We start from the raw sequence: 23,313 nt of genomic DNA on the forward strand, positions 1-23,313 counted from the left end.
TGAGTACTTATTCCTCACTAGGAAGTTGTAGGTAAATTGCTTTATGAATATCAATGATTACATTTTGTAATGCTGTGAAAAAGTCCCCTGAACTTGTCCTGACTGGTTCAGGGGTACAGAAAGATCTTTATTATTGTCTTCTACCAAGGCTGCCCTCCATCCGCAAGGATTTTCCAGTGTTGGCAGTATTCCTCAGAACTGAAGAATTTGAGAGGGGGAAGGGACCTCATCGGCCATGTAGAGCAGCCCATACACAAAAGAAATCCCCACTATAACATACCTAACAAATGGTCATCCAGCCACCTGTGGGGGTAGCCCAGTGAACACAGATATTTCATGAGGCATTGGGTGGAGGATAGTGGGGAGTATGAAAGAATCGTTTGAGTTTCATGTCTGAATTGTGTAAAGGTGCTTCCTTCCCTCTATTCAGTCTATGAAGAGTTGGTGGAGAAATGGGGCTATAGCAGCAGCTGCTTAAATAATGGGAATAAGTGGGTGGACAAAGTGTAGGAAGCTGTCTCAGGCATATGGTGTTATCTCACTCACAGTTTACTTTGATCAGGCCTTCCCTTCTCTGGAATGGCACTGAACTTTCCTTTCTTCTTTCATTTTCTTCTAATACTAGGAAGGCAAGCGTGGGGAGGTTGCCACCAACACACAATACAACCCTCTTCCCCCACCCCAGCTGAGTCTGTACTTTCTGCACATTTTGTACAGTCACAATAATCTATTGCATTGTATAAACAGTACATATATATTGTCTTGTTTTGTGAGCCAATGAGGGTTAAGTGACTTGACCAGGGTCACACAGCTAGTAAGTGTCAAGTGTCTGAGGCCAGATTTGAACTCAGGTCCTCCTGACTCCAGGGCTGGTGCTTTATCCACTGTACCACCTAGCTGCCCCCTAGATTTATAATGTTTTATGTCCTTCAGATACATAATTGTTTGTATGTTGTCTCCCCCCATTAGAATGGGAGTTCGTTGAGAGCAAGTAGCAGGTTTTTGCTTTTCTTTGTATCCTTAGTGCCTGGCGATTAGTTAAGTACTCAATAGTCAATAAACATGTATTAAGCACCTACCATATTCCAGGCACTGTGCTAAGCATTAGGATCACAAAGAAAGGCAAAAGATAGCCCCTGACTAATGGGGGAGACAACACACAAACAACTATGCAAGATAAATTGGGGACAATTACCAGAGGGAAGGTCCTAGAATTAAAGGGGATGAGGAGAAGTTGACTTGACTGAGGAGCAAAGCATGCTTGTTGGTGCTTAAATGTAGCCTGTGTGTCCCTAGGGAGGTTTCCTGTGCTGAGCCCTAATTGTCAAGCAATGTAAAGGGAAGAAGACTAATAAGACATGACAGTGATGAACTCATGCCACAAGTTCAGTGAGAGCTGCATGTTTGATAGTGTTTTCCATGTTTTATTAATGTGTTTTATATTCTAGTGTCTTTCCAGCAATGGCTCCCAATAGAAACCTCCTTTATAACAGCAACCCAAAACAGTTCAGCAAAACTGTTCGATACAGAAGATATAAATCACAACATATGTGCCATTTCACAATCCATAGTCCACCATCTTTTGGAGAAGTATCATCCAATGTCAGTTTTCTGGAACTGCTATTGATTGTTGCATTTATCTGAGTTCCGTTGACCTTTAGTGTTGTTTATTATAATCACTATGTGTACAGTGTTACTCTCCTCATTTAGTTTTCTTTGTTCTATATCAGGTCAAAAAAGTCATCAAAGCATAGTGCAAATAACTCTGGATTTGAAATCAGGAACCTGACTTTGAATTTCTACTTTGCTACTTTCCTTCCAATGTGATCTTGAGCAGTCAAATCAACAAGCATTTGTTAAGTGCCTACTGTGTGCAAGGCACTGTTAGGTGCCAGGAAAACAAAGAAAATGAAACAGCTCCTGCCTTCAAGGTGGTTGCATTATACTGGGGGAGGGACTCGAGGTCTGGGTAAGAATGAAGACTACTTTTAGGAAGGGTGAAGCAGAAGGAGAGATTGGAGAATAGAAGGTTGCAGTCAGAGAAAGGAATTTTGGAGCTGGAATAAATATGGGTAGAAGGCTACATCATACGTAAGAACACCCTTTTGTATGACTTGAGTAGAGTGAAGTCATGGGAGTTTAGAAGACTGATGAACTTAGAGATCTCAGTAATCAAATGGACATGAATATGTATGATTATCCACCCAAGAATCAGAAAGTTGTTCAATAATCAATATCCAAATGCTTATTATGCACCAAGCACTATGCTAAGTGTAGAGTTTACAAAGAAAGGGGAAAGATAGTCCCTGCCCCCAAGGAGTTTATGTACTAATGGGGGAGATAATAAATAAATAAATAAATAAACAAACAAACAAATAAATAAATAAAGGCAAGATTTCTACAGAGTAGCTGGAAGGTGATCTAAAAGGGAAGAGTATAGCATCTAGGAGAACCAGGAAATGCCCCCTGAAGAAGGTGGGATTTAGATGAATCTTGAAGAAAGCCAGGGAAGCAAAGAAGTATAAGGTGAAGAGGAAGAGGATTCCAGGTGTGAAAGATGGCCAATACAATGGCAAAAAAATGGGAGTTGGAATATTTTGTTCAAGGAACAGGGCAGAGGTTGGAATGAATATGAAGTACTGAACTCCTTGAGAAAGGACTAGACTGAAGGACAAGAGTAAACTTCAGCAAGAAGTTGGACTGGGTGATGAAGATGTTTGGGTTCGATATTAAAAAAGGAGAGGTGGCTGAGTGTTGGTAGCAAAGAGACAGTCTGGAAGTGGGAATGTGGAGGCAAATACACCTTTGTCAATGGGTCCCATGCTTCTGGAAGTGTGAGAAAAGGAACATCCAGAACTGTGCTCCCTTGGACGGGGATGCATTCCCTTTTGGGAAGAGCTAGATTCCTACTAGTTCAGGAGGATGAGTGGAAATCATATTAGACAAAGGGCATATTTGTTAACAACAGAGTCACTTATTTTCTCTGAGTCCCCATTTCCTAATCCTTAAAATAAAGGTGTTAGACTGGATGTTACCTCTAAAGTTCCCTCCATCCTAAGTCTGTAATTCTTATAGTTTTCTGAATTCCTCATATTTATCATTTGTTGTTGCTGTTGTTTAGCCATTTTTCAGTTGTGTCTGACTGTGACCCCATTTGGGTTTTCTTGGCAGAAACACTGTAGTGGTTTGCCATTTCCTTCTCCAGCTCATTTTATAGATGAGAAAACTGAGTCAAACAAGTTTAAGTGACTTGCCCAGGGTCACACAGCTATTAAATGCCTGAGGCCAGATTTGAATGAAAAAAGATGAGTCTTTCTGATTCCAGGCCTGCCGATGTGTGCACCATGGTGCCACTTAGCAATAGACTATAATAGACTATAGTCTATTACAATTCACATTAGAGCTAGGAGGAACCAAGTTCAAGTCCTGCCTCTGACACATCCTGGGTATGTGGTGGGTCAAGTCACTTAACCCAAGAGTGTTCTCAGAAACTCTTTAAGATGTTAAATTGCAGATATGGTGTCAGTTGCTTCTTCCCTCTTGTTGGAGGGCTAGAGAGTGGAACACTAAACTCCTCCCAAGCCTTCCTTTATAGATAGCTTCCTCTTCATGGAACAAGGCATCCCCTGCTGCTCTACCCAGACCTCCTGGTTCTTGTCTTTCTGTTTTACAACTTCCTTTTGTCTGTTGTCCTCCCCCATCAGGTTTTAAACTCCTTGAAGGCAGGGGCTGCCTTTTTTTCTTATTTCCTTCCTCAGTGCTTAACCTAGTGCCTGGCACATTGTAGGCCCTTAATAAATGGTTATTGAATTGAATTTGCATTTGGTAGGCATTTCCTCCCTGCGAGTTCCCTATAAAAATATAATCCCAGGACCAGTCCCTATGCCTACATCCACATGGCATCATCTATTTAGCCAGCTCCAGTTGATAGACACCTTCAGAGTATTTTCTGAGTTCCTCCCTCTCCATTAAGAAATACCAAAGTCAGGGGCAGCTACGTGGCACAGTAGATAAAGCACTAGCCCTGGATTCAGAAGGACCTGAGTTCAAATCTGACCTCAGACACTTGACACTTACTAGCTGTATGACCCTGGGCAAGTCACTTAACCCTCATTGCCCTGCCCCCCCAAAAATTAAATTAAAAAAAAGAAAAAAAAAGAAATACCAAAGCCAGAATTCATGGAACCTTGCCACCACTTCCCAGATTCATGGAGCCAGGAAGGATTGACACACTGCCTACTCCAGACCTCTGTTTTACAAATAATTACTCAACAACTCTTTTTTTTTTTTTTGGTGAGGCAATTGGGGTTAAGTGACTTGCCCAGGGTCACACAGCTAGTAAGTGTCAAGTGTCTGAGACTGGATTTGAACTCAGGTCCTCCTGACTCCAGGGCTGGTGCTCTATCCACTGTGCCACCTACCTGCCCTTCAACAACTCTTTGAAGTCAACATTACAGTTACATTATTCTACCTCTTTCCTCAACACCATTATCTGTCATCCTCTAGAACACTTCCTCCCTTAATGATCTGGTCACCTGGCTCGGTTTTATTCTTCACTCATCATACAATAGTAGAATATCTGAGTTTATCAAGACTTCAGAGGTCATCTAATTCAGGGCTTCTTACACTTTTTCCACTCATGACCCCTTTCTGCCCAAGAAATAAAAGGTGCTTAATAAATGCCCGTCACATTCCCATCCCTTACAAACAGCAAATTTCTTGAGAATAAGCACCATATCTCTTTTATTTTTATTTTTGTATCCCAATCCTTCCCTAGCACAGAACTTTGCACATAGTAGGTATACAACAGATATTTCTTGAATTGAATGGGGGCAGAGAAGAGTAGGCTTTAGCCAACATCAGACAGCTAGGTATCATAGTAGATAGAATGCTGGTCTTAGAATTAGGAAGATTTGGCTGTGGCCTTCAGTAAATATCTTAGTTTCATCATCTATAAAACAGGTATAATGTTGTGAAGATCCAATTAGATCAATAATATGTATAAAACACTTTGAAAACTCTAAAATGCCACACAAATGTTAATTATTCTTTTCTGGCCAGTTGGGCCCCATACTAAAGAAAGGGCCCTTCAGTCTTTGTTGTTGTTTTTTTTGGCAAGGCAATTGGGGTTAAGTGACTTGCCCAGGGTCACACAGCTACTAAGTGTCAAGTATCTGAGTCAGGATTTGAACTCAGGTCCTCCTGACTCCAGGGCCAGTGCTTTATCCATTGCGCCACCTAGCTGCCCCCCCTTTTTTTAGGAGATGTGTTATTTTATTTTATTTTATTTTATTTTATTTTATTTTTTTGGTGAGGCAATTGGGGTTAAGTGACTTGCCCAGGGTCACACAGCTAGTAAGTGTCTGAGGCCGGATTTGAACTCAGGTACTCCTGAATCCAGGGCCGGTGCTTATCCACTGTGCCATCTAGCTGCCCCAGGGCCCTTCAGTCTTACTGGAATCAGCCTATAGAGAAGACCCATGTGAAGTGTACCTAATACACCTCCCTAGCCAATACATGGATCCTTTCTGCCATATCCCCTACTTTGAGAAGTGCACACTACCTTAGGGTTTTGGCCCTTTGATAATACTATTACATGAGTGTCCCCCACAGGGATACTTTGGGATCTGCCAATACTTTATTTCATCTATCACCATGGTGTCACTGTGAGGTTGGAGAAGATGGCAAGGATGGTTCATGAGGCTGATGACAACAGGGAAAACAGGGCCCAGAAAATGCATGGCACTTGACCATATCAATGACACATCCAGAAAGAGAACTTCTGCCCCCTGCCAAGTGCTTTGCTTTCATGAAGAGGGGAGAGGGGAGAAAGAATAAGCATTTATTAAGTACTTACTATATGCCAGGCTCTGGCTAAGGACTTTACAAATACCTCATTAGATCCTCACAACAACCTGTGAGGTGGATGCTCTTATTATTCTCACTTTACAATGGAAAAAACTGAGGCTGAGAGGGGTTAAGTGACTTGCTTAGGATCCCATGACTAGTAAATATCTAAGGTTGAATTTGAACTCATGTCTAAGTCTGGATTTGAACTCATGTCTTCCTGACTCCATGCCCAGCGCTCTATGTACTATGGCACCACCTTGAAGACCTTCCTGGCTATTCCCTACTGTTTAAAAAACCATCTCGGGGCAGCTAGGTGGCACAGTGGATAAAGCACCGGCCCTGGATTCAGGAGGACCTGAGTTCAAATCCAGTCTCAGACACTTAACACTTACTAGCTGTGTGACCCTGGGCAAGTCACTTAACCCCACTTACCTCACCAAAATAATAATAAAAATTAAAAATAAAGAAATAAATAAAAATAAAGAACCATCTCCCTGTGGGTGACCAGAATGGAAACATAAGGGGAAATGGTGACTTCGCACTTGCCCAAGAAAATTCTACTCTTAAACTTTCAACCATAGGGGTTTGGTTGTTTAAGAACACCCAAAGTAAGGGGCTCCCCAAAAGCCTGCTTTTTCAGGAGGCTCTGGCAAAAGATCCAGAATAGGGTAGGGCTTGGGGAATCCATTCCTATCTCCTCTCGCACCCCTCAGACAACCTCAGGAGCAAAGCTTGTCAAGTGCTGGGGAGCAGGGATAGTCAGCAGGCTCAGGCTGTCCCTTGCCTGGTGATGATCAAGTAGCCAGCAGCATTGCCAACCTGGCATTTCAAAGTAATGCCAGGCCCACTAAAAATAACCTGCTGTGTCTATTGCCTCCTACATGTGCCTGATGTTCTTTCCAGAGTAGTTTCTGTCTGTACCAGACTGGCACTCAGAGGGATAGAATTGGGGAGTTGAAGAGCTAGACTTGAGAAATAGTGTTCTCCAGGCTATATCTGAAATCAAGCCTGGACACAATGATGGAATTCAACCAGGAGTTTCTCTGGACCAATACAACTTGACCTTGCTACTAGAAGTACTGGGGAAATTTGGCCAGAGGTAGAGGTGGGAGAAAAGTACATAGGCATCATTTTGAGGGGAGAGGGAAAGGGTTTGCAGCTTCAGCAGGACACTCCATAGAGAGGGACAAGGGCTGGGGGTGGGGAGTGGGACACTGTGAGAGGAACAAAAGCTGTGATGACACTGGAGGAGAAGTGGGCAGGAGCTGAGTTGGGGTCACTGAGAAAAGAGAACTGTGCCTTCTCTCTTCCCTTTAATAATATCTAGCATTGGGGCAGCTAGGTGGCACAGTAGAAAGAACACTAGCCTTCGAGTCAAGAGGACCTGAATTCAAATCAGCCTTCAGACATTTACTAGCTTTGTGACCCTGAGAAAGTCACTTAACCCCAATTGCTGCCCTGCCTAAAAATAACATCCAGCATTTCACATATGTTATCTCATTTGATCCTCATAACAAACTTCTGAAATAGTTGCTATTATTCTTCCCATTTTCTAGGTTAGGAAGGTAAGGCTAAAACAAGCTAAATGACTTGGCTAGGGTCACACAGCTAGTATTCAACTGAATCAGGATTTGAACTCAGATCTTCCTGAGTTCAAGTCCTGTATTCTATCCACTACATACCTAGCTACTTGCCTCTCTATTTTTACCAGACCAGCTTCACCTGATACAGTAGCAAATTCAATAAATGTGCCTAAAAGCTTTGATGATGAATGTTTTCTAAAATTGTCTCATATTTCCCCATTGGTTGCACTCAAAGTTGGGTTTTCAAAACCAAGCTTTGCAGAGTAAAAATGATAATTCTGCATAAAGGACTTAAAGATAAATGACCTTGCTCTTTAGTTCTGAGTGGGCTCACTGATGGGGGTGAGGGCTTCCAGTTCCCTCAAAAGCTCATTCAGCTTCTCAGGAGGCTAATTCTAATTCAGCCACAAGTGGTTACTCTACAGAAGATGGCAGCCAGCTGCTTTTCCCAACTAGCATTACGGTACATGGTAGTATGAATTAAATTGAGCCTTCACTATGGACAGAGCAAGAATTAGTGCAAAACCAAGGGCAGATAGGTGGTGCAGTGAATAAATCACCGGCCCTGGATTCAGGAGGACCTGAGTTCAAATATGGCCTCAGACACTTGACACTAGCTGTGTGACCCTTGGCAAGTCACTTAACCCTCATTTCCCCATCCCTCCACAAAAAAGTAGGTGGCAAAACCAATCAGGGGAAGATGGAGATTAGAGCTGAGGGAAGAACTCTTTGCCAGGAAAGGGGGTTAGACTAAGAGGGGCAAGGATGGAGAAGCTGTGGAATTTTCATCACTGAAAAAAGATCATCAATCAACCCCACCAATGACATGCCTCCTCAGATGCTATGCAGACGGTCTGACCTGAAGGACAGGCTATGATTCAGGGGTTCATGGCTTCTGGCAGCAAATGGGGTATAGAAAGCAACCAGATTACCTCTGGAAAGCCCTGCCTGCCTAAAAATACTGAATTCCCCAGAAGTTAAGATGAAGAAGACAATCTCAGGGAAAAGCGACCCTCACTGCATTTACAACAGGGCTAGGCACATTCCCAGTGCTGGAGAGACATGAAATTCTTGGGGAAACCATTTACATCTTTAAGCCCAGTTTCTTAGGGGCAAACTCATCTTTTTTTTTCTCTGATTACTTTTTCTATCCTCATGTCTCTGTTCTCTCACCCTTCCTCCCATTCTACTCTTCAGTTTTCTTCTTCTCCCTCCTCTCCTTGGCACTCCCTTTTATATCTTCCCTCTTCTCTCCTGCCCCACTTCCACCTTTCTCATTATCAGGAACATATTACTTAGAGCTAGAAGGGACTTTAGGGATCCTCAAACCCACTTCCTTCCTTTTACAGATGAGATCAGAGAGGTTACTCCCCCAAAGGAGCAAAGTTCCCGAGGTTTCTCACCTCCAAGTTCATGGTCCTTTCTGATGCACCAAAGTTGCCACATACCCCACTCACAGCCGGTCTCCTCCCCACCTTCTTTGAATATTTTTCAATTAAATTTATTTTTAATAGACAAAAGGTCTATTTTCTTTGCTTCCCACATAGCCACTCTTTTTTCAAGTCTCTCATAAAGCTGTAATTTGGGTAGGGCAAATGGAACAAATGAAGGATAGGGGTCACTCACTGCACTCTTGCCCATTCAGCAGTGTAGAAATGGGAGCTTAGCACCACATTAATGAGAATAAGGAATATCCCACCCAAACAAGCTCATTACTGGATCTGCCAGTACATGTTCCCCCTTAGCTTCTCTGGGACTTGAATTAGGGCATTCCCACAGAATTGGGAGCCCATTTCGTGTTGATTGCCCCAATTGTGATTGCATAAAATTAGTAGTCACAGTTAGGCTCTCTCAATCTCATCTCCATTTGGCCACTTCCTGTGCAAAGGAATCAATAAGCAATTTACAGAATGGCAGCAACAGGAAGTAAGAGCAAGATCAGGGGAAGTGGAGGTGAATGATGATGGTCTAAGCTTTCCCTTGGCAAGCAAGTATTATCTGAGAAAACAGGTGCTTGCTGCCTTTGGCCACCTATCCATTAATATGGTGTAATTACTTCTCAAGCAGTAGACATATAGATAATTAGAAGGCATAATTCAGGCAGGATATTTAATCCACCATCTTCAATCAGACTACACATTCACTGTAACAAGGAGTTAATTAGAAATTATTTTAACCACCTATTATTGAAAATAGTCATTTGGAAATCTGAAAAGATTCAGCCTACTTCATTCCCTTCTTTTCTATTTATCTTTCCTTTTTTCACCACCACCACCAACAACCACTAACCACCACCAATCACCAACCACCACCAACCACCAACCACCACAGTGATCTTGGGCAAGTCATTTCCCTTTTCTAAGTCTCCATTTCCTTATCTATAAAATGAGCAGGTTGGACTAGACCCAGCTTCTCAACCTCTTTTGTGTCATGGACCCTTTTGGAATCTGGTGAAACTAAGGCCCCCTTCCCAAAATAAAGTCTTTAAATGCATAAAATAAAATCTATGAGATTACAAAGGAAACCACTCAATAGTTTTGAATTGGTATTAAAACAGTCATAGAAAATGTTTTTGCTAAATAAAAACAAGGTCACAGATCCCAAACTAAGAACCACTGGCCACTAGAGGGTCTCTAAAGTCCCTTCCAGCTCTGCTAAGTGATGTGTCACTGATTCTAAGTCTTTATTAAGTAACACCTTCACTAAAGTCCAACTCTAATACTCATCTGGGTTTAGACATGACTTCAAGTTTTCAAAGCTATGTAAACAGAGTGTAAGCCTTGGGAGGTTGTATTATACTGGAAAGATTTCAAATATGGGAATCCCCAAATGTCTTTGCCAGAGGATCTTCCTAGCTAAGTTTTTGGAGACACACATCACCAGAAGGCTAACTCCCTTCCTTCCTTCCTTCCTTCCTTCCTTCCTTCCTTCCTTCCTTCCTTCCTTCCTTCCTTCCTTCCTTCCTTCCTTCCTTCCTTCCTTCCTTCCTTCCTTCCTCCCTGCCTTCCCTTCCTTCCTTTTCTCCTTTCCTTCATTCTCTCCCCACCCCCACCCCCCAGCCACAGCCATTCATGAAGAATTGTAGTGATTTAGAGATTCTTACTAACCCAACAGGAATTAAGCTCCCAAGGTGACCGCGGGTAGATGTGCCTATGAGTTGCTACGTACAAACTCCCTGTCTGTGTGAGATGTTTCTCCTCAAGCCCTGGAAGAACATGAGATCCATACCTAGCTACCATAGGCATGACTGCCATTGGTCGCCTTGGGAATCTTAATTCCTATTGGGCCCTCCTTTAGGGGTATGCACTGGTTGGTGTAGGCTTGGTGCTGACTCCTGCGGCTAATAGTAGGAAGAGCCCAGAATCGGGATGTTGCTTGTTTAGACTTAAGAAAACGATGTAGGAAATGTTAATGCAGATTAAACAGAAAAGCGTCCCTGTGCACTTATTTGGAGAGTCGGTTGTCAAACATCTCAGCGCCCGCCCCTGCTCGCGCCAGTGTCTTGTTTTTCTTTCTTGTCTTATACGGGCTTTCTTCTTTCCTTCCTTATGTCTCTTCAGGCCTGATCATCCACGAGGGCCCATCCGTGTACCGGATCTTTAAACGATGGCAGGCTGTGAACCAGCAATGGAAAGTGCTGAACTATGACAAGACAAAGGACCTGGAGGACCAGAAGGCGGGGGGCAGGACAAACCCCAGGACCTCCTCATCTACACCGGCCGATGCGGCCGCCCCCTCGGAAGAGGAGGCTGTGAGCAACCCCTCTCCGGGAGACGGCACCGGCAGCGGAGGCGGGAACCGGGCCCCCAGCCAGCCGTCTGGCCCTCTGGCCGATCACCACTGTGCTTACACCATCCTGCACATCTTGAGTCACCTGAGACCCCATGAGCAGCGGAGCTCCCCCGGGGGCAACCGGGAGCTGGTCATGAGGGTCACCACGGTCTGAGCGCAGGGAGCAGGAGGGAGGCCTTAACTGGAGAGCCGGGAGCCTGAGAGCTCGCGGAGAGGGAGCCGAGGCTGACCGCCAGGCCACCCTCCCCGGAGCGGAGGGAGAGCTGGTGGAAGAGGGTGCGGGGGAGGGGGAGGAGGAGGAGGAGGAGGCAGTGTTCGCCTTCGTGGAAGTCCTCCAAGGCGTCAGCCGGGTTTGGGCCCGGGGCCGGGAGGCCCAAGGCCAGACGAGGGAAGGAGCCCTCTGGCCATTGGGCGCTTCCCAACTGGGAAACTCTCCTTAAGAAAGACAATAGCAGCAACAAAAAACAAATGCAAACAGACTCAACACCGAAGTCCGATACCTACTAAACAAAAACACAGGCAGACACACACAGGCAGACATACAGGCAGACACATATAAGCAGACACATACACGCAGACACACAGAGACACAGATGGACACATTTAGAGACACATACAGGTGGACACGTGCAGACACAGACACAGACACAGGTGGGAACACATACAGAGACACAGGTGGACACACACGTGAAGACATATACGGGCAGATGCACAGATAAACATAAAAAGAGAGACACATACAGGTGGACACACGTGCAGACACACGGGTTGACACATGCAGAGACACACAGGTGGACACGTGCAGACATACAGGCAGACGCACAGATGGACACAAGCATAGAGAGACACAAAAGTGGGTGTACACGTGCAGACACATATAGGCAGATGCACAGGTGGTTGCAAATGTAGAGACACATAGAAGTGGACACACGTACAGACATACAGGCAAACACACAGGTGGACACACATGTGCAGACACATACAAATGTCTACACACAGGCAGACAAGTGCGCTTACAGGTACAGGCAGATGTACAGGTATACACACATGCAGACACATACAAGTGGACATGCAGGTAGACACATGCAGACACAGAGACTGGCACACAGGTGGGAATACACATGCAAATACACACAAGCAGACAGACTGCAGGCACACAGATGGACATACACAGATGAACACACACGTGCAGATACATACAGACACACACTGGCATACATCCGAGGACACACACAAAACAACTGGTGGAGGTAGTGCAGAGATGGGGGCCAAACTGGTGTGTCTGATGGCAGTGTGCTCAAGAACAGTAGTTCTCTTGACACACGTGTGCAAACTTGCACATGCACACACATGCATACACGTGCACGTGTGAAGGGAGATAAAGTGTGAAGATGATTGAAAGATGACAAGTATTTGTTGCCCTGTTTTGTTTCTATCTTTGGGTTTGTTTTGTTCTCCCCACGCCATGGGCAGTGGACAGTGGGCAGGGGGCAGTGGGGAGGGATTAGAGGGTGGGGACAATGGGTGGGAAGGGAGGGCAGGGTTTGAGCACATCTCTTGAGAGCCTTGGGCTCTTCCTGGCTGGCAATATTAGCATATTCATCTGTTTTAGTGGGGCATTAGGGAGGGGAAAGTGTTGACTTTAGGGAGGGGGAGGTTTGTTAGTGTGAGTGGTTCAAGGTGGTATCTCTCTGCCCCCTGCCTCAAAGACAGGAAACCCTATTTTGAGTGTGTTACCCAAAAGGTTTGGGTTTAGAGTTGGGCCTTCTTGTGCCCCCAGAACTGTATTTTAAGGTGATTTGACTCAAAAAAAAAGTTTATAGGGGAAAAAAAAACAACCAAGCACATGTACACATTTAAAACAATAACAACAATGAAACAAACAGAAAAAAAGTATAGCTTTCCCATGGGTATATCAAGCACAGTCCTGCTGCGGTCTCAACCTTCAAAGTTGCCAATCCAGGAATCTAACCTTCCCAGCTAACCAAACTCTACCCAAGGGCAAGGGCAAAGCTAATGTGCCACGTTCCCCCGCCTTGGAGTGATTGCACAAACCCAGGTTCCCCCACCACAGAAGGGCACCCTCCTACTCCAATCTCACTTCCAGAGAATTGTGTTAGGATGAGAGATAGGAGGGAGCGGAGAGGGGAGAATCAGGCAAAAGTGGGGAGGAGAGATGGGGTATAAATAATCCCTGCTGCTTGTTTTCCACCTGAAAAAGGCAGTTCAGAATTATCTCCATGCCCAGAAGATTGATGTTGTCACCTGCTCCTCCCCCTATGGCCAGAGGGCCCTGGTTGTCTGAGGCTGGTGGCTAGGCCACTGGCGTCCCTAAGAGCCTCTGTGGCTGCCTAAGGGACGCTGGCCATGCCAGTCCCTACCAAGGCTTGGGATGAACTGATCTCCTACAGAGTTTCTACTTCAATGCACAATGGCTGAGTCATCTATGGGTATTAAAGGGACACTGTCAAGTACTTTTTTAACTAGTTTTTAGGGTTTTTTTAACTCTCCATTGTTTGTAATATTCTCTTAAAAGCTTGAAAATAAAATTTCTTTCCCTACCACTAGTGTCCTTTTCCATTTGGCATATGTGCTCACCTCTTCCCCAATCCCCATATGATATGAATACAAGACCTTGGGCAAGTCACTTAAAATCTGTATACCTCAATTTCCTCTGAGGGTGGATGTGAGGGTCAACAGTGGCTGGCATAGAGTAGGCTCAACATAAATCTTTGTTGTTACTGCTGCTACTGCTGCTACTGCTGCTGCTGCTGCTGCTGCTGCTACTACTACTACTACTACTACTACTACTACTGGGGGTGGCTTTGTGGTGAAGTGGATAGAGCGCTGGCCCTGGAGTCAGGAGGATATGAGTTCAAATTCAGCTTTAGGCACTTGACACTTATTAGCTGTGTAACCCCGGGCAAGTCACTTAACCCTGATTATCCTAAACAGCCAAGGCCATCTCCAGTCGTCCTGATATATATCTTGCCACAGGACCTAGAGGACTCTGGAAGAGAGAGTGAGGTTGGTGATTTTATACAGCCCTCCCTCACTTCAATCCAATTCATTGCAAGTCATGATATCATCCCAATGTCACAGTCTTCTTTGAGGACAAAGGATAAACAATAACAACAGCAACTACTACCACCAGCACCACTACTACAATTACTAGTATCATAGTTGCCTTCTTCTGGATGTTAACGACCTTAACAATGCCCTTCCTAAGCAATAGCACCCAGAACTGAACACAATACTTCAGATATAATTTGACCAGGACAGAGTATGGTAGAAGTATCACATTCTGATTCTCAGAAGTCATGACTTTTAATATGGCTAATCCTGTTTGCCTCAGTTTCCTCATCTGTAAAATGAGCTGGAGAAGGAAATGGCAAACCACTCCAGAATCTTTACCAAGAAAACCACAAATAGGGTTACTGAATGACAATAACCAAAAAGATTTCAGGAGTTTTATGGGGTGCCTTATCAATTTGTTGACTCATATTTCAATTGCAGTCCACTAAATTCCCAAATCTTGTTCAGGCAACCTTCTGGTTAACCATACCTCTTCCATCTTACTTTTTGTTTTTGTTTTTGTTTTTTAAACTATTTATTTATTTATTTATTGAGAATTTTCCCACCTCACATGTACAAATTGTAACATTGATTTTTAAAACTTTGTGTTCCAAATTCTCATCCCTCCTTCCTATCCCCCACTTAAGAACTCAAGCAATTAGGGGGCAACTGGTGGCACAGTGGATAAAGCACCAGCCCTGGATTCAGGAGGACCTGAGTTCAAATCTGACCCCAGACACTTGATGCTTACTAGCTGTGTGACCCTGGGCAAGTCACTTAACCCCAATTGCCTTACCAAAAAAAAAAGAACTCAAGCAATTCAATATAAGTTATACATGTGCGGTTGTGCAAAACATAGCAGACAAAAAACTTTAGAAAAAGGAACTAACAACAAAATATACTTCTATCTGTATTCAGGTACCATCAGTTCTTTCTCTGTAGATGGATTTCTTTTTTCATAGGTCCTTCAGAATTATCTTGGATCACTGCATTGCTGAAAATAACAATCATTCACAGCATATCATCTTACAATATTGCTGTTAATTTTGTATACAGTACATTTCACTTTGTGGCAGCTCATGTAAGTCTTTCCAGGTTTTTCTGATAGCATCCTACTCATCTTTTTTTTTTAATAGTAAACTACATTTATATAGTACTTTAAAGGGAGATTTCCTTACAAAACACCCATGAGGTTGATTATTACAACAACAATAACTGCTAACATTTACGTAGTATCTTATACCTGACAAAGAATTTTCTTCACAATAGCCCAACAAAGTAAGTACCATTATCATCATCATCATCATTCTTATCATACATTGTTCTTGCCTCTGCTTCAAATTTTTCCCCAGTTACTATTGCTGTTTTTCTCCATCCTATTCACTCCCCATGATATTTACTCTATTTTCTATTTTATTTTACCCTTTCCCTCCTCAAAAATGTTTTGCTTCTTACTTCCCCTCCCCCAATCTGCCCTCCCTTCCTTAGCGCCTCCCCCCTTATCCACTTCCCCTCCCACTTCCCTGCAGGGCAAGATATATTACTATACCCACTTGAGTGTGTATGTTATTTCCCCTTTGAGCCAATTCTGATGAGAGTAAGGCTCATTCACTTCCCCACTCCTCTCCCATCTTCTCCTCCTCTCCATAAGTTTTTTCTTACTTCTTTTATTTGAGATACTTTGCCCCATTCCACCTCTCCCTTTTCTTTTCTCCCAGTACAATCCTCTCACCCCTTAATTTTAAAGATGTCAACATGGGGCAACTAGGTGACACAGTGGAGAAAGCACCCACCCTGGACCCAGTAGGACCTGAGCCCAAATCTGGCCTCAGACATATGACACTCCCCACCTGAGCGAACCTGGGCATGCACCCCAACCCTGACTACTCCACAAAAATTATAAACAAACAATAAATGCTTTATAGATATCATCTGTTCATGATCAATTCCCACCTATGCCCTCTGTCTAAATTTATTCCTTTCAGCTGAGAAGGTTCTTATGAGTTAGAAGTATCATATTCCCATGTAGGAACGTAAATAGTTTAACCTTTTAACATGCTTCATAATTTCTTTTTCCTGTTTACCTTTTTATGCTTCTCTAGGGTCTTGTATTTGAAACTCAAATTTCTATTCAGTTCAGGTCTTTCATCATGAATTCCTGAAAGTCCTCTTTTTCATTGAAGTCCCATTTCTTCCCCAGAAGATTATACTCAGTTTTGCTGGGGAGGTGATTTTTGGTTGTAATACCAATTCCTTTGCCCACAGGCATATCATATTCATTGTCCTCTGATCCTTTAATGTAGAAGCTGCTAGATCTTGTGTTATCCTGACTGTGGCTCTACAGTGCTTGAATTGTTTTTTTTTCTGGCTGCTTGCAATATTTTCTTGACTTGGGATCTCTGGCACTTGACTATAATATTCCTGGAAGTTTTCATTTTGTGATCTCTTTCAGGAGGTGATCAGTGGATTCTTTCAATTTCTATTTTACTTTCTGCTTCTAGAATATCAGGGCAATTTCCCCAGACAATCTCTTGGAAGATAAAGTCTTAAGCTTTTTTTGATCATGGTTTTCAGATAGTCCAATGATTTTCAAATTATCTTTCCAGGATCTATTTTCAAGGTCAGCTGTTTTTCCAAGAAGATATTTTACATTGTCCTCTATTGTTTCATTCATTTGGATTTTCTTTATTGTGTCTTGATTTCTCATAAAAGTCATTAGCTTCCATTTGTTCAATCCTAATTCTTAAGTAATTATTCTCTTCAGGGAGCTTTTCCATTTGGCTTTTCAAGCTGTTGACGTTATTTTATGACTTGCCTGCATAACTATCATTTTTCTTTCCAATTTTTTTTTCCATCTTGTGAAATCAATTTCTTTCAAGCCCAAGTATGAGACTTTATGTTTATCTCTATTCAAGTTTCCTTTGCCTAGATTTAGTCCAGGGTTTTATCCTGCAGAGATCTTTTCAGACCCTGGCTCTGTCACTCACTATGTTAGTTTTCCTTCCCAGCTTAATCTCATCTGCAGATTGGATGGGTGCCATTTCAGCCTGTGTCACAGTCATTGATAAAAAAGTTAAGTAGCACAGGTAAGGCCAGGCAGGGATCTCTGGGATCCTACAGTGGAAACCTTCTGCCAAGTTGGCATCAAACCATTATTGACTATTCTTTGAGTTCAGTCATTCAATCACTTATGAATTCATCTAATTAGACTGTCATCTGGCCCATGTCACTCCATTTTCCCAGAAGAGTAAGATGAGATACTTTAGTGAATGCTATTGATAAAATCTATCTTTGGGTATAGTTTACCAAACTCCATACATACCCACAATTTCCCTGATATATTTGTGTAGTAATTCTATCAAAAGAGGAAATGTAGTTAATCTGGCATGGTCTTTTCTGGATGCAAGAAGCCATTCTGATTTCTTTTTTGGTAATCACTGTCTTTTTTCTAGATTTTCATTAATCACCTCTTTAATAATCTCTTCTAGAATTTTTCTAAGAATTGAAGTCAAGCTTATAGGACTCTATTTTAGTTTGTGGCTCTGTTATTTTTGTTTTATAAAGAACTGGGACAACATTTGCCCTTCTCTAGTCCTAAAGTACTCCTCTTGTTCTCTATCACCTTTCAAATATCATCCACAGTTGTTCAGTGATCACATCTGCTAGTTCTTTAAAGACTCAAGATTGCAGTTGATCTTAACTTCCTGATGTGAATTCACCATAGGCAGCTAGGTACTATCCTGACTCTCTTATTCCTAGTCTTTGGCATAAATTCTCTATGAGCCTTTCTTGTTCTGTCCTTTCTGGTATGCAGATAATTCTCCTTGGCAGAACTGAACAATTCTACCTTACCTCTGCTATCAATTACCACTCTCCCATTCACCTCTTGTAATTGTCATATCTCTTCTCTTGCCCTCCTCTCTCCTCCAATACAGCCTTAAACAAACAAACAAACTCTGTGGTCCTTAGCTTTCTTTGCCAGCCTCAACTCATCTTGAACTTTAAAATTTCTGACAGTATTTATTACTGCACTGTGCATGCTCTCTGTCCTAATCCTCTGTTGCCATCCCCTTGTTTCTATCTTTTGTCCATACCTTAAAAAAAACCCTTTAAGTTCTTTGGAGGATTCTTTGTGCATCTAAATTAGACTTTCCAGACAAATCTGATTTTTCCTCTTTATCAGAATTTTTTCCTTTGTTTCTTCAGAATTTCATCCTTGAGAGTTTTCCCTGGACTGACATTATCTGTAGCATTTTTGTCCTTCCTGTGAACCCTGTGAAATCTGCTCTTCTAAAACCTACAGTCCATGTCCGACTATACCTGACTTTCTTCTCTGTTATGAACTCTAAGAGAGCTAAGGCACATCAATCCCAACAACTTCCCATATCTACCCTAGAAACAAATTCTTCCCTGTTACTGAAATTGATATATGGAAGAGAATTTCTTCTTGCCAGTTCCTCTACCCTATGAAAGATGAAATCATCATTAAGGCAAGTCAAGGAGTCATTTGCTGCCCTGGTTTTGGCATAAAGGAAGCTCCAATAGATGTCTGGATAGCTGAAGTTCTAAACATGACTTCATCATACCTATATACCAGACCTCTGATCTGTTTCCTCAATTCCTCAACTATTTTCTTTCTGTCCAGGTGATCTGGAGCGTTCTCCATTTACAAAATCTCTTCTACTTCTCCCTCTGTTGTTCTTCATCCAACCACTTCCCACCTGGATTTTCTCATTTAAGAGTAACTTCTTAATATATAACACTACCCTACCCCACACCTATCTGGTTCCTCCTGAATCATGCATATTCATATATGACAATATACTTGTACCCATCCAGAACCATATACCACGTACTGGTTATTGGTACCCATCCAGAACCATATACCAAATACTGGTTATTGGTACCCATCTAGAACCATATACCATGTACTGGTTATTGGTACTCATCCAGAACTTTGTATCAGTTATAGCCTTCATCCTACCTAGTCTCAATGGCATTTATAAATCAAAAATTTCATGCTTGCTTTAGTACCTTTAGTTTGTTTTGCTTGTTGCCTAAACTGTTGGCATTTGTAATCAGATATTTTGAGGACATAGGTTTTTACTACTGGCTCCTTTCCTGGATTCTTTCTCCTGTGACTTTTTGGATATTTCAATGGCAATTTTTCCTTCTTTACAGCTACTTTCTATGGTACCTAGCTTGGTAGATATACATAGGCAGTCTTCTTCCTCACTCATCCATTTTAATTTAAAATCTTTTTGATGAGATGTGCAAGATACCAGGGAAATAGATTTTTACCAGCCTTTGTTGGGTACATATCATCACTGGCCAGGAATCTGTCATTCTTATATTTTAAGCCATGATCCAGAAATCCAAATCTTACCCTCGGGCACCATCTTCTTAGCCGGCGAATCACTTCTTGAGTCAATATTTCTCTTTTGTATTCTTTGCCTTCAGTGTGCAGCAACAACAAAGATACCACTTGTGCCTCTGCGATCTTCAATTTCTTGTCCAAGATTTTATCATCTTTGGTCATGCTTTCTAGGTTCCTTCTGGCATCTGTGCTTAGGTAAAGCATCAGATGTTGATAGAAATCATCCATTTTGACAAGCTTGAGTAGGTTTTCTACTCTGTCTTGGATATCTACCCCACAAAGAAAATAGATGTTTCTACTGTTCTTTTTAAGTTAATATTATTTTTTGAGAATGGAGTCGCCAAACTCTTTTCTTTAATGTCTGACCCTTACTGGGTAATTTCTCACTTAACATCTTCTGTAACTCTATCATTCCTCAAAAGATGGACATCTGCATCTTCATCAGTGTATACACCTTCCTCTTTTTTTAAAAAAAAGTCATTTTTTAGCTCCACATATGGAGTCATCCTTTTCCTTCCTTTTCTTCTCTGATATTCTTCCACTCTCCAAACTTCTGATGTTTCCCTTCTGCCATTTTAGATGTTCTTTGATCACCTTCCCCTCATCTAAGACTGAAATGAGCTCACACTTAGAACATAAATAACATTTACTTGTCTGTGGTAGAAATACAAGTGTAGGGGCAGCTAGGTGGCCTAGTGGATAGAGCACCGGCCCTAGATTTAGGAGGACCTGAGTTCAAATCCGACCTCAGACACTTGACACTTACTAGCTGTGTGACCCTGGGCAAGTCACTTACCCCAATTGCCTCACCAAAACAAAAAAACAAGAAACACAGCTGTAACACACTCAATACAAGTTACTACAAAATTTTCCCTGTCCCCTCTAGAAGTTGAGATTTTCAGCTTTGTTTCTGGTTTTGCTTATGGATATTTACTTCTTAGCTCTGAGACACCACATTAAGACATTTAAAGTCTTTATTACCTCTTAATAACTTGACGATCACAAGTTCCTTCCCCTTCCCTCTGCAACGTGAGACCCCCACACAGTTTGCTATAACTTTCTCATATACCTTTTACTGCAGTAATGAAAATAATACCTTTGACCCCATTATTTATATTATATTTCAGAGGGTCCTTTGGTTTTTCCTTGACTGACTCCCTGTCACACTCCCTGCTACATCTGTCTCAAACCTTTTCTTCTCTACTCAAGTTACCTCCACCACCCCTTTCTTCTCCACTTTCTACCATCGGGGGGGAACTCATCTCATACTTTACTAAAAAAAATAGAGGCCATCTATTAGCAGTTTTCTTTTCTCGCCACTTCTGTCCCTCAAACACTTGAAACATAATCCCTTACTCTTTCCTTCTTTGTTCTGATCTTAAAAGAAAAGATGAAAAAAAAAAGAAAAAAAGAAAAAGAAAAGAAAAAGATGTCCTTCTACTAGATAAGGCTGTTCATCAACTTGTACCCTTGATCTCATCAATTTCTGTCTCCTTTGGGAATGTATCCCTTCAATTCTCGCCTCTTTCATTGTAATCTTCAATCACTCTTTGGCCATTTGTTCCTTTTTTACTAGTGACAACTTTGTGCAACTCTGCCTCACTTAAATCCAATTCATCCATGATTAAAGACATCAACTGCCTACAAAAAATGCCTCAGACTATTTCATTAAAAAAACCTTCACATGACTCTTCCATCCCCTAAAATTATTGTCCCATAAGTCTTCCATACCCATGCTCAGAGCCAAACTCTTAGAAAGTCACCTGTATTTTTTGCCTTCGCACTATCCCCTCCTACTAATTTATCAGCTACTGATATGGTCTCAGATCCCACCACTAAATAAAACTGTTATCTCCGAAGTTACCAGTGAGTTTAATGGTCTTTTTTTTTTTTTTTTTTTTTGCATTTTGCATTCTTCTTGACCTCTCTGTAGCTTTTGACACTGTGGACCACTTTCTTATCCTAATTCAGGGTTTTTTAATCTGGTATCCATGGTGTCCATGGAAAGATTTCAGGGGGTCTATGAACTTTGATGGGAAAATTACACTTATCTTCACTAACCTTTGGTTTCTTCTGTAATTTTCTGTATTTTATTTGATGAATTTATAAATAATATTTTGAGAAGGGGTCCATAAGCTTCATCCAACTGCCAAAGGGGTGCATAATACCAAAAAATATTAAAAACTCCCATCTAGATATTCTTTCTTGGCTCTATTCCTGCACATCAGACCACTTCTCAGACTTTTTTGCTGAATTCTTATCCATGTCTCATCTACTGTATGTGAGTAGACTGAAGGGCTCTCTCATGGACCCTTTCTTCTCTCTCTACATTTTCTCTTCGGGTTACTTCATCAGCTCCTGTGGATCCAATTATAGCATGACGGTGGATGACTAATAAATTGACATATCCAGCCATAATTTATCTCCTGAGCTCTAACAGGTAGGTGACATGAGATTAGAGCTCAGGCTGTCCTTTCTTTAATCTACCCTCTACATCAGTGGTGTCAGACTCAGAAATGGAGAACACAAATCCATTGATAAGGATCTCCATGGGCTGCACATTGACTTAGGGGTTTTCTTGTTTGTTTGTTTGTTTTTGCAGGGGCAATGAGGGTTAAGTGACTTACCCAGGGTCACACAGCTGGCAAGTATCAAGTGTCTGAGGCTGGATTTGAACTCAGGTATTCCTGAATCCAGGGCTGGTGCTTTATCCATGGAGCCACCTAGCTGCCCCTCATTGACTTAGTTTTAAAATGGAATGTCATCTAGGTTTTATTGTATTTTTATTTCTTTTGTTCAATATTTCCCAGTTACATCTTAACCTGGTTTGGTCTGCACTGGACAGAATTATGGATGGTATGCACCTGTTGGGCCTCCTACTTGACACCTCTGTTCCACATAGCTGCCAAACTGATATTCTTAAAGTCTTGTTTTGACCATCACATCACTCCTCTTTTCAAAAACCTTCAGTAGTTTGTGATTATCACTAGAAAAAAATTGCAAATTCCCCATCTATCATTTAAAACTCTTCACAGTCTGGCTCCAACTAATCTTTCCAAGACACATTATTCCCTGTCATGTTCTCCTAGGTTGAGTCAAACTGGTCTGTTACTGTACCCCACAGATGGCTTTCCACATCTCCTTTCTATGGTTTTGAACAAGCTTTCCCCAGGCCTTGCTCATCTTTATTTCTTAGAATCCTTCTCTTCCTCTAAAGCGCATTTCACGTACCACAACCTAGAGGACACCTTTCCTAAATGCTCCCCCACCCATTGTTAGTGTTTACTCTTTTCTACTCTTCCAAAATTGTTGTTGTTCAATCGTGTCTGACTCTTTGTGATTCCATATGGGGTTTTCTTGGTAAAGATCCTGGAATGGTTTGCCATTTTCTTCTCCAGCTCATTTTACAGATAAAGAAACTGAGGCAAACAGGGTTAAGTGACTTGCCGGTATCTGATGCTGGTTATATGTTGCAGAGAAATTACTAACTTGCATCAGTGGAGAATTTGCTCACCTGGGAGTTTCCTCTAACAATTAAATCACCGGTCCAGTCCTATCTCAATATTTCACATACACTTATTCCTACTTATTTGTGACCTGTTGCTTCTCTCCTCTCCTCCACCCTGCCCCCCCCCA

At 42.1% G+C, this 23,313-nt stretch overlaps 1 protein-coding gene across 1 annotated transcript in view; it reads left to right on the forward strand.

The window, feature by feature from the left end:
- The window catches only part of MARCHF4 (membrane associated ring-CH-type finger 4), a 131,901-nt gene extending 118,112 nt beyond the window's left edge, over positions 1-13,789 (forward strand). The window contains exon 4 of the mRNA XM_043996317.1: positions 10,994-13,789. Coding sequence (XP_043852252.1) covers positions 10,994-11,379 — 386 coding nt within the window. The 3' untranslated portion in view covers positions 11,380-13,789. The remainder of the gene's footprint in view (positions 1-10,993) is intronic.
- The last annotated feature ends 9,524 nt before the right edge of the window (positions 13,790-23,313 follow it).

The sequence above is a fragment of the Dromiciops gliroides genome, chromosome 3 (genome assembly GCF_019393635.1).
Source record: "Dromiciops gliroides isolate mDroGli1 chromosome 3, mDroGli1.pri, whole genome shotgun sequence".
In the NCBI taxonomy this organism is placed as follows: domain Eukaryota; kingdom Metazoa; phylum Chordata; class Mammalia; order Microbiotheria; family Microbiotheriidae; genus Dromiciops; species Dromiciops gliroides.